At 55.5% G+C, this 11,780-nt stretch overlaps 1 protein-coding gene across 1 annotated transcript in view; it reads right to left on the bottom strand.

Annotated features, from left to right (window-relative positions):
* Positions 1-11,780, bottom strand: part of CFAP46 (cilia and flagella associated protein 46) — a gene marked incomplete at its 5' end in the record, with an annotated part of 94,385 nt that overhangs the window by 68,921 nt on the left and 13,684 nt on the right. The window contains 5 exons of the mRNA XM_008583148.1: positions 2,554-2,737; positions 2,994-3,132; positions 5,091-5,175; positions 9,254-9,416; positions 10,098-10,229. Coding sequence (XP_008581370.1) covers positions 2,554-2,737; positions 2,994-3,132; positions 5,091-5,175; positions 9,254-9,416; positions 10,098-10,229 — 703 coding nt within the window. The remainder of the gene's footprint in view (positions 1-2,553; positions 2,738-2,993; positions 3,133-5,090; positions 5,176-9,253; positions 9,417-10,097; positions 10,230-11,780) is intronic.

The raw sequence follows: 11,780 nt of genomic DNA, 5'->3' as shown, positions 1-11,780 counted from the left end.
GGTGTGGAAGGCAGGGTGTGGAAGGTGGGGTGTGGAAGGTGGGGTGTGGAGGGTGGGGTGTGGAAGGTGGGAGGTCGGAGGATGTTGAGGAGAACAGGCGTGGATTTGGGTGGGAAACTCTAGGAGGAGGGAACAGTCAAGTAGGTCACTGGCTGTAGGAGTCTACAGTCGGGGATGGTCCGGGCTGGAGACTGAGGACGGCAGAATCAGTGCTGATGCTCAGCTCAGGACCCTGGGGAGCTCAGAGACCTAAGGGCGTGAGAGTTGTGGAAAGGGGGGATCCGAGTTCTTAGCCCGGGTTTCTGTCCCTTGTGAAGTGCTGGGGATGAGGAGGAGCCAGCCAGGAGGTGGCTGTGCTGGAAGCCAAGTGAAGGACGTCCACCCATGAGAGGGGTGGCTCAGACGTCCCTGGGGTAAGACAGGGCCTCAGAACCGACCGTGGAGGTTGTTGGTGGCCTTGACCCAAACCGTGCAAGTGGGGGGAGGGGCCAGAGCCTCAGTGGAGGGTTTAGGAGGCAATGGGCCATCTCTTCCACCAGTAGGGCTGCGCCACGCGAAAGAATGACACTGGACTCCTACGTCACACCATACGCATGACTGGACTGAAAATGGGGTCAACAGCCTGAGCCTGAGAGCTAAAGCTGTAAAACTCTTAGAAGAAAACATAGGAGTAAATCCTCACGACCCCGGATTACACAACGGTGTCTCAGAGGCAATACCACAAACACAAACAACGAAAGAAAGATTGTTGGACTTCGTCAAAATTAAAAACTGTCGTGCTACAAATGGTTTCACCATGAAAGCGAAAAAGCGTTTGAAAAGACAACTCACAGAATAAGAGAAAATAAGTGCCGATCATATATCTGCTAACCGTAATCTGGACTTGCATGCAGAATACACACAGAACTCCTAGAACGCAACAATGAAACGACGAACAAGCCAATTAAACAACGGGCAGAGGATCGGAACACGCATTTCTCCAAAGAGGACATAGGAACGGCCAGTAGGCACATGACAAGAGGCGCGGCGTCTCAGTCACCAGGGAAACGCAAGTTCAAACAGTGAGATGTCACCTCACGCCCACTGGAATGGCTGGCCCCGAGAGCCAGACGACATCAGATGTGGAGAGGTGGAACCCTCCTGTGCCGCTGGTGGGAATGTGACATGGTGCAGCCACTTTGGAAAACAGTCGGCAGCTCCTCAAGCAAAGGACCCCATGGCCAAGCAATTCCGTTCCTAGGTGTGTACCCAAGGAACTGAGAACACATGTACATGCAAAAACCTTACACATATGTTCATAGCAGCATTTCTCACGACAGCTAAATAATGGAAAACACCAACGTCCATCAACGGACTAATGGATAAACAAAGTGATGCACACGTCATGGAATATTATTTGGCCATAAAAAGGAACGAAGGATCGATCCACGCCCCGACATGGATGAAACGTGAAAACACCACACGAGGGAAAGCAGCCAGCACAAAAGACCACATACTGTGTGAATCCATTCGCTCGGGTGCCTGGAGCAGACAGACCTGCAGAGATGGAAAGCGGGTTAGTGGCCCCCGGGGCTGGTGGCACGGTGGGGGACGGGCAGTGCGTGCTAACGGACACAGGGGTTTCTGGGGGGTGATGAAATGTTCTAAAATTGACTGTGGCGATGTTTGCATAGCCCTGAGAACTTACTGTAAAACATCATACTGTACCCCTGGAGAAAGGACAATGAGAGGAAAGCGCTGGGGTCAGCGAGGAGGGGGCCCCACGTGGCCAGCTCGTCCTGCCCTCAGCAGCTCCTGCCCCACCATCTCCTTTCCAGCTTTCTCTGGAGGAGGCTGGGTCACTGCCTGACCCCCGTACACCCTGGCAGGGCAGTCCAAGGGACGGACGGCCAGGAGCGAGGCACAGAGGCTCCCCACGGCCACTCGCAGCAGTGCCCAGGCACCTGAACAGCGAACACAGAGCCCACACGTGGACCCAGGGCAGCCTGCTGACCACCCAGTCCCTCGTCGCCCCCGTGCCAGGGGCTGGCCTGGACCCTGCAGCAATGCAAAGACCTCCTGCTTTACAGAAAAGCCTCTAAAGATACTTACTAACAGTTCGTGCATTTCAACTCTGAGGACTGGGACACCTTTGGTCCCCACGATTAGGTTCTCAGGTGATCCCCTCATGGGCCTGGCCAACCTTCTAACCAAAGGCACCAAGTCAACAGCCAAAGAGCATGAGAACGTCTGTCGTGGCTTCTCGGGGGTGAGGAGGAGGGAGCAGATGTCCCCAGGACCCAAGTCCCAGAACGCTGCAGAACCCTGCTGTCCTCCGCAGCCACCGCCCCGTCTGGGCACCCCAGACTCCAGAGAAGCCTTGGCATTTCCACGTCCCCGTCCCCAGTCAGTGACGAGGACCCGGTGGTGCCTCAGCCTCCGCTTAGCAGCCACAGCTTTCTTACAGCGCCTGCCCCAGCAGCGCCCCGTTGTTGAGCTTCTCTCTGTACGATTCATCTCTACAATTAAAAATGAGTTCTATCCACAATCACCCAGAGTTGATGGGATTCCCACCTGCAGCGCCCGGATCGCGCTGTGATAGCAGGTCAGCTCTCCGTGGACGTGCTTCGAGTTCAAGGCCAGCCGGTGCCACATGCTCGCCACGTAGCCTTCGCTCTCGTCCTTGAATTTCTGTATTTCCATCGAGAAGTTCTGGCCAAGTTTGGCCTTCACAATGACCATGTGTTTGAAAATCAAGCTAAAGAAAAGCGAGAAGTAGAAGTCAATGCTTGCATTGAGTATAAAAGTGCTAAATATACATAATGCATCCAAAACGTAATTAAACTATTTGTCCACTTCCCTACACACAAAGATAAACCGAAATGGAACCGAGCCGGTTAGGGTGTTGGTGCTGGGTTGTGTTTTAAGTCCCCGCTCTTCTCGTGTTGAATTCTCACTGGGGAAGCAAAGTCACTCGGTGGGAACGGGAACGTGGGTCGCAGCGGGGCACTCACAGGCGGTGGGCCGTCCGCGGCAGCGCCTGCGCGGCCTCGTCCAGCACCCTGAGGCCGCCCTCCCAGTCGTCCTGGTCGGCGTGGCTGTGGAACAGCAGGCCGTAGAGGGCCGCGCGCAGCGTCAGGTCGTCCTCGGCCCCTGTGCCAGGGAGAGGAGGGGCTCAGACCTCTTGCTCACCCAACGCCCTCTGGCTCCTGGGACGAACCCATCGTGCCGCAGTCCCGATTCGGAACCGCGGCTACACAGATGCCTGAAGGCGAGCGCGTCCCCTGCAGGGCTAGCAGGAGAGTAGACCTGTGTGGCCCCTCCAGCCCGCCGCTGGCCTGGGCACCTTCGGTCCGCAGGGACCAGCCCCTCTTGTCCCGTTGCTGGTTTCTGCTGCTCGTTCCCCACTTACGTGGAGGATTTTGCTTTAACAGAAACAGCCCCGCATCTGTGTGCATTAACAGAGAGCGAGCGGGGTGCAGTCGCCATCCCAACACCCGCGGGACGCAGGAGTCTCCCAGGAAGCACTCTGAGCGGTCGAGGACACAGCGCCCACGCCCGTGTGGCAGGGGTTCTGGGGGTATGCTCCCGTTGCCGACCTGGGAGAGCACGCGGCACACGGCCACGGCACGCCCCACCACACACTGTAGAGCCACGTGGCACTGCGACCCCACGGGTATTTTCTAGACCTGAAACCATGGATCCACTCAGGGCACACGTGTCCCGTGTCTGCAATACATGCACATCGAGAGCTACCTCTGTGGAGGCCCAGCACCACGTGACAGCACAGACTCAGTGGGACGTCCCTGCCCCTCACTTCCACGCCTCTGTGGGCCATCCTTGCCGCGGATTGAACGCAACGACAGGCTCGATCCTGTTAGAACCAGTCTATGGTGCTAGTGTCTGGGGCGAGCTATGGAAGAATGTGAAGGGGCTCGTCATGGCTCCACCCAAACAAAGTTTCTGGCTCACATCGTTGGGCGTGGAGTTCTCCTTTCCTCTTGTCACCTGTTGCCCATAACAAGTTCTCCACAGTAGGACTGCCAGGTCGGAGGGGCCAGCGCACCATGGCCCTGCCATCTGCTGGCTAAGGGACTGCCCAGGCAGGGCTCAAGGGCGGCCTGGGGTCCCTGGGTGCTGGCTGGAGAGGCTGCTCAGCATCTGAAATTCGGGAACCAGGTGGGTTCTGGCAATGTGGCTGCTTCCACTGCTGGGATTTGTTATCGAAAGCCTGGCCAGCGGAATGCAGAACCGCAAACCGGGGTGGCGAGGGTCACGTACGTGTTCTTTCGCCTCCTGCTGACGCAGCGGTCACACCCTTTGCTCTGCACCCCCTAGACTCACAGTGACACACGACATCCAGTCATGATCCACGGCCACGGCGCTTGGATCACCCAAGGCTTTTCCTATCAGCTGTGGAGGTGTCGTGGCAGAGACCCTGCCTGCAAATATTCCAGGGGACTGTCTCCCAGGAGGGAGTCTAAAGCGACTCTAAAATACTCAAGGTAGGAACCGTATTTCCATCCTACAGAATTTAAAGGCGCCCCAAATACACATTAGGACTCTTACATTAATAGGTTTCATCATTTTTTAGCAGATAATCATTTTTTTCTGTAAACATGGATTGGTATTCTAAAATATGGTTCTATTGTTAGCAGGTCAGTATATATTTTTGTTTTTTATGTTTTGGGGTTTTTTTGTTTTGTTTTGTTTTGTTTTTTTGCAGTAGTATATCTCCACATTTTTTATGGAAGCAGAAAAATACGATTCATCTGTTGGCATAACCAAGAGGCTAGGTTTCAGGTGGCCACTGCAGAGGACAACCGTGCTCGCTCTGGCTCCGGCTGTGCCTGGCCCTGGAGTGGGGAGACATCCTGGGCTTTAGCTTCTTTGCCTGCAGAACAGGGACTTCATGAGGTAATTTACGGAAGTACACACAGTGCCTGTCCTGCATTGCATGCTGGACGGACGTCACCCATGGTCACTGCATGATTAGGTGGCTTTGTACAAGGTGCAGGAATTTGAAAGCACTGGGTGTTGAAAACCGTTCTCAAGGCCTTCCCTCGCCTATGCTGAGAGCCCTTGGCTTGGTCTGCCTCGCGTCTACAAACCTGGGAGAAAATAGCCTTCCGTGGTCCCACCGCTCTGGAAGTCCGCTGTAGGCCACTGGTGCAGAAACAGCGTTTTTCCTTTTTCCTGAAGTAAAAACAATAAACGATACGTATATTTGAAAGTTGCAACTTATTCTTTTACCTTCTTGCTTTTCATTTGGCTCTCTATCTAATGACAGAAATTGTAGCTAAATTTCTGAAGTACTAAGTCACAAAAAATCAAGTCATTTCGTGCATAAGAAAAAGCTCTACAGTGCAAGGTTAATTACACTGCAGCACACACGCACGCACGTGTACACACACACGCACACGCAAACATGCGCACACACGCACACACACGGAGACCACTGCCTTCACATAACCTATGGTTTTTTCAATGATGTGAAATATCTAAGGCAGTTTCATGGCTCTAAATCAATGGGATCAAAAGCATATTAGGAAAAGAAACTGTATGGGATGCACTGAAAGCCGCGCTCACAGGGACGTTCACAGCCGTAGAAGCCTATCTTTAAAACAAGAAAGACCACAGATCAATATTACAACTTTCCATCTTAAGAAACTAGAAAAAGTAGAAGAAACTAAACCCAAAACTAGCAGAAGAAAGGGAATAATAAAGAGTAGAGCAGAGATAAGCAAAATAGAAATAGAAAAACGACAGAGAAAATCTATTGTTTATAAGTTGTTTGTTTGAAAAGATCAACAAAATTGACAAACCTTTAGCTAGACTGGCAAAAAAAAAAGAAAAGAAAAAAAGATTCAAATAACCAAAATAAGTAATAAAAGTGATTAAGTAATAAAAGATTACTACCAATTTCAGAGAGATAAAAAGGGTTATAAAAAGATCCTATGAGCGGCTGCACACCAACAAAGTGGACAATCTACAGGAAACAGACGAATCCCTTGAAATGCACAAATTACCCAAAATGACTCCAGGGAAAATGGAAGTCTCCTGTGGGAGCGAGAAGTACGTGAAAGCCACGTGCTTTTCTCCTGCTCTTACTCAGCAAGAAGCCGCACAGGGACCGACGTCTGTATCCAAACGTGTGGGCGCCTCTCCCCACGAGGGAGCCAGCCGTTCCCAGCAGACACCGGCTGGGTGTCTCGGATTCAATTCCGGCACCGTCTATCTGGAGACAGTGTCAGACCCCACAGGTTGAACACCCCCACGCAGACGCCAGTCGCACGTCCAGAGCTCTTCAACTTCCCACCACCCTGTCCTTGGGCATCTCACAGAACTCAGGGAAACACTTACTTCCATTTTCCAGTTTATTACAAAGGATATTTTAAAGGATACAAAGAAACAGCCAGACAGGAGATGAACAGGGCGAGGTCTGGAAGGGTCACAAGCACAGGAGCTTCCGTTCCTGTGGAATTGGGGTGCGCCCGCCCCAGAACATGGGTGGGTTCAGCTGCCCACAAACCCCCCGAGCTCTGTGCTTTTGGGTTTTTGTGGGAGCTTCATGACGTAGGCATGACTGAAGCATGGGCAGCCGTGTACAAATGTGATTGGACAGAAAGGGTCTGACCAAGCACTGGCAGACGGGGTGGGGAAGCCCGGGAAGGCCTGTCTGCTCAGGTTCCTCTGGGCCTCTCTGTGCAGTGATCCCTCCACCCCAGCACGGCTAGGACACCTCCTGAAATGGAGGTCTTGTCACCTGCGGTCAGGCGAGGTAGGGCAGAGCGTTTCCTGCCTCAGGGGAGAAAGGAACAGGTAAGAGGAGGGCAGGAGGAGGTCGGAGAGAAAAAAGACTCAGTTTTGTGTGGCCTCCCTCTGAGGCCTAAAGTGCCCCCAAAATCATAACCAAAGAACAAGGGTGATTGGAGTTATGGACCAGGAGCCACGGACAAAAGCCAACTGAATTGAATCAAAACCTCCCAGTAAATAAAAGTCCTGGACTGGGTGGCCTCACCCGTGAATCCTACCAACATTTAAACAGAATTAACAGCAATCCTTCAAAACTCTTCCAAAAACTGAAGACAAAGACGCACTTCCTAACTCATCCTACGAGACCAAACCCAGATGAAGACATCCTAAGAAAAGAAAGTTACAGGCCAGGAACCCTTATGAATATATTTGCAAAATTCTCCACAAAATGTGAGCAAATCAAGTCCAACAGCATATTAAACACATTATTCATCACGACCAAGTGGGATTGATCCCAGGAATGCAAGGATGGTTCAACATAAGAAAATCAATGCAACACACCTATTGACAGAACAAAGGAGAAAAACCACGTGATTGTCACGATTGCTGGAGAAAAGGCATTTGACAAAATCCCACACCTTTTTATGACAAAAACTCGAAGAAAACTGGAAATAGAGGGAAAATTCCTCAACACAGGAAAGGGTCCTTGTGAAAAACACACAGCGAGCATCATACTCAACCACGAAAGACTAAAGCTTTCCTGAGAGCAGGAACAAGACAGGTCCCGCTTCCACGGCTGCTACTCAACATCGAACTGCAAGTTCTAGTCAGAGCTCAGACAAGGAAAAGAAATACAAGGTGACCAAATTGGAGAGGAAGAGGCAGAACAATCTCAATTTCAGATGACATGATCCTATACACGGAAAACCCTAATGATTCCACAAGAACGTTACTAGAGCTGGTAAGTGAGTTTCAGAAAAGTTGCAGGGCACAAGACCAACGCACCACGTCAGCTGTGTTCTTATTCACCAGCAACGAACAAGACAGGACGCTGGTGCTATGGACTGAATTGTGTCCCCCAGTTCCTACGTTGGATCCTTACCCTCGTGTGGGCACAGCTGTGTTTCTACAGAACTTTATTTACAAAAACAGGCAGTGGGCTGGACTTGGCTCCTGGGCTGCAGCTTGCCCACCCCCGGCCTGGACTATCAGAGGCCATAAATACCAGCCAGTTTCTGGTATGAGGCTATGATATTCTGTTTCCTTCCTGCTGTCTCTTGCATGGCGGGTCCCTAGCCAGGCATGGCAGGGGAAGGCCACACTTTCACACGTGGCTGTGCACCCTTCTGGCATGGGCCATGTTCCAAGACCAGCCCACAGGGCAGCTCCCCGAGTCGGCCCACTTGTCCAGCTTTCGGGTTATGTTGCTATGTTGTTGTGGTTCTCCTAGGAGTCCTCAGTGTTGTGGGGCTCTGTGTGGCTGACTTCTGAGTCCTGGTGGCAGCTGAGGTTGGCAGGAGATTGGGGCTGGCTGGTCTGGCTGGGTACATGTGGCTTCCATCCTGAAGTCTTGGGTGCAGCACCCGTATGAGGCCCACCTCCCCGCCCCGCCCGATGCTCTCACGGGCCATGTACAGGGTTTCTCTGAAGTACTCACTGGGTACTTGTCCAGGCCCCTCGTGCGCCCATCCACAGTGAGTCTTGGCTCCTCCCTGGAACTAGGGACATGTGCCCTCGTGCCCCATTCAGCAGAGGGGGCCCTGCAGGGAGCCGAGTCCCTGAACCTACCAGCCTCTCACTCAGCAATCCTGGAGGCTAAAGCAGACCTTCTCTCCCAGGAGGGACTCTGCCACCCGGGAAACCGAGTCTACAGGGCAGAGGTCAGTGGGGCTGGTCTGTGCTTAGGGAGGAGCTGGGCTGGGCTCCAGGGCTTGGCGCTCTGGGACAGGCCCACGGGAGCAGCCCCACACCCAGCCTTCCTCCAGCTGTCATTCCAGGAAGGAGACGTGACCTGCGGTCCACTCGGCCTCGCCTCTGACGGCCGTCCTCCTCTGTAGCCCCAACCCCGGTCCTTGGGTGGGCTCTGTGCCTCCCCGCTGCCTGCTCACCCCTCAGACACACAGATTCACTGGAGGCTCCGTCTCCGCCACCCTCCTGTCTTCCCCACTGACACCTCCTCTCGCCGTGCCAGGGGCCTGCAGATGGGCGCCCGCCTGTCCTCCCCTTCGAGAGTTACATTCCTGAGGGCAGGCATCGCGCCACCTCACACCCTGTCCCCACTTGCACATCTCCAGGGTCTGGAGCCCACCCTCGCAGTGTGCGTGGGTGGGGGCAGCGCCGGGCCCCGACTGGACTCAGCAGTGCCCTCCCCCAAGCCAGCCCACTGGGATTTTGGAGACAGGGCCTGGCTGGAACCGTCCCAGGGGGTCTGTCTTTCTGGGGGAGCCTCTCCAGGCCTTTTTGGAAGAACATTAGAGGTGGCAGCAGGAGCCCCTGCCCGCCCCAGTCCTCGCCGCACCTGCTTTTTGGCCTCCGTCTTGTTGATGATGCCGATGATCTTCTGGACGGCCCCCTTGGCTTTCTTCCTGTTGGCCGCGGAGGACAGCAGCGGGAGCCAGGTGTTCCAGAAGTGCCGCGCGGCCACCATCACCAGGGCGCTGCTGCCTGCCATGCCCCCAAACCTGAGGGACCAAGCTCCTGATCTAGAGGGGTGCGGCGTCGGGGCTGCTCCCGATGTGGCAGTGGGACCATCTCAGTCCCCGAAGCTTCTGGACTTATGTGGAGGGAAGAGGTGGGGTGGGGCACCTGGGGTGCCCTACCCTGCGCTTGCTCCCTGGGGCCTGTGGGGCCTGTGGCTGGCTCTGCAGGTTGGGGCGCCTGGGGGGCTGGGGCACGTCCCTGACGGTGCCCGCTCTTCAGCAAAGCCTTTCCAAGCAGCCCGGGCCAGCCCTCCCTGACCTCCAGGCTGCAGGGTGCCCAGGCAGGCACACGGGCAGTGGGACCACCTCCCTGCCCTGGCATTCATGCGAGGCAAGACAGCTGGAGAGGGACGCCCGTCCCGCCGCCGTGAGCCCCAGCTGCCCCCTCCCTTGCTTCCGGACCCCTGCCATGCACCTCTCCCCTCGCCATCTCACCATCGGAAACGCCCAGGCTCCTTGCTGCTCAGAGACCCCCTCTTGGGCTCACCTGCCTCCGCTCCCACCCCTGCTCCCCACCAAGCTTCTCACAGGACTGACCATGGCCTCTCTGTCCCCATGGCCCCTCCACCCCCAGCCAGCTGCCCGCAGGCCTCGGGGGTCGGCACAGGGGCAGGATGGGACTGAGGCCTCCCAGCAGCACTGGGTCCCCCTCGGGCCTCGCACCTGGCACTGTCAGTGAAGGCCTTGGCCGCCGCCAGCCGCCGCTGCTTCCTGCCCTGCAGGTTTTCCATGATGCTCTTGCCCTGGACACACGCGGCTGTGCACAGCATCTCCGCTGCCAGTGGGGCCTTGGCCCTGGGGGACAGAGGTCATGGGGCTGTCCTCACCAGCAGTGCTATGTCCCCCTGGCCACACAGCGTGTCCAGGGGAGGCACGTTCCTGGCCCCACACTCTTGCACAGGGACCGGCCTGCCCTGAATCTGGGATGGCCTCAGGGACCTGTCTAGCTGGCAGTGCCAGGTACCTGGCACTCTGGCCTTCTGAGGGAGTGCCAACGGGTGCCTGGGTGTCTTGGACACTCACCCTGGGGCGCCCAGAACCTGGGTGCTGGTTGAAGCCCTGGCGAAGGCAAAAAGGGCCCTCAGGACCGTGGCCCTACCTGGCTAGGGCAGTGACCTTCAGAGAGGCCCCAAGCTGGAACTGACTGGCTGAGCCCGGTCACCCACAGACCACGAGACGGGGTCACAGGCTCACTTCTAACAACTCACTTTCAGGGGCTGCGTGCAGACACAGCCCCAGTGGTCCTGCCTCCTGGACCTGGTGGCAGTCGCACCTTGGGTCTCTGGCACCCACAGTGTCACTCCCAGAGCCTGCGTGCTCCCCCACCTGCCGCTGGTGCAGCTCAGCCCCAAGGATGCAGACGCAGCACTGAACAGACTCCGGGAGACACCGGAGACACAGGCCAGCTCCTGGGCAGACGCCAGCCCGGGGCCCCGTGGGAGCAGATGGCACTGCGCTGAACGGGGGTGTGGGACAGAGGTGCTGGCCCGGGCCTGCAGGGACCTGCTGCGTGCAGTGCGGTCTGCGGTCTGAAGGTGAAACTGAGGCCTGCGAGCCGGCAGGGACCTGGGAGCGACTCCGGGGTGGGCACGGTGACCTAGCAGGGTGGGGGGAGGCTGGCCCTGCCTCTGCCTGCATCCTAGAGGCTGTGATCTCCATTGCGCAGTTGTTGGGCAGCATGTTCCGCAAACGTCAACTGGGGGGATGTGTCGACCGCGTCACTTACAGCGACATCCCTTCTGTTCTTTTCTACTCTGTCCCGTCAGCGACTGAGGAATGAGTGCTGAGGTGTGTCCTCGTGTTCTGAAGCGTGGCTACGTGGACACACCTGGCGCTCCTGCGTTTCCCCAATGCTTTGATCGTCTCGTCGTCAGGAGGTGTCTCCACACAGCCACGTGCGGTCACCAGTGCCCAGCTCGCGCAGACCCTCTCCTTCCCCGCACTCAGCCTGTGGCTTCCCATTTGCAGAGCGTTCCCTGCACGTGGCTTAGAGTTGGGTCTTGCGTGTGGAATTCCGTGGACTAGATGCTGAATTTTAACTGGAGTGTCGGTCCCTTCACACCTGATGAAATTACGGGTGCTTTGGGATTAAACCCAGCACTCTGCTGGCGCTTTCCTCTGGTCCCATACGTTCTCTGTTCCTTCTCTCCCTTCCTTTCAATTAACTGAGTAATTTTTAGTGTCTCCACGTATTTCCTTAGTTAGACCTTTACTTTCACCTCTTTGTTTTATTTTATTTTTAGTACTTGCTCTGGGGGGATGACAAGTGTCCTCAAGTCACCGCAGTTCCACCCTGAACAAACTGCACCACCTCCGTGTGCCGTAGGACCTGCTTCCCATCTGCTG

The sequence above is a fragment of the Galeopterus variegatus genome, unplaced genomic scaffold (genome assembly GCF_000696425.1).
Source record: "Galeopterus variegatus unplaced genomic scaffold, G_variegatus-3.0.2 Scaffold2839, whole genome shotgun sequence".
NCBI lineage: Eukaryota > Metazoa > Chordata > Mammalia > Dermoptera > Cynocephalidae > Galeopterus > Galeopterus variegatus.
The sequence above is the reverse complement of the archived record's forward strand: the minus strand, read 5'-3'. Positions and strand labels throughout refer to the sequence as shown.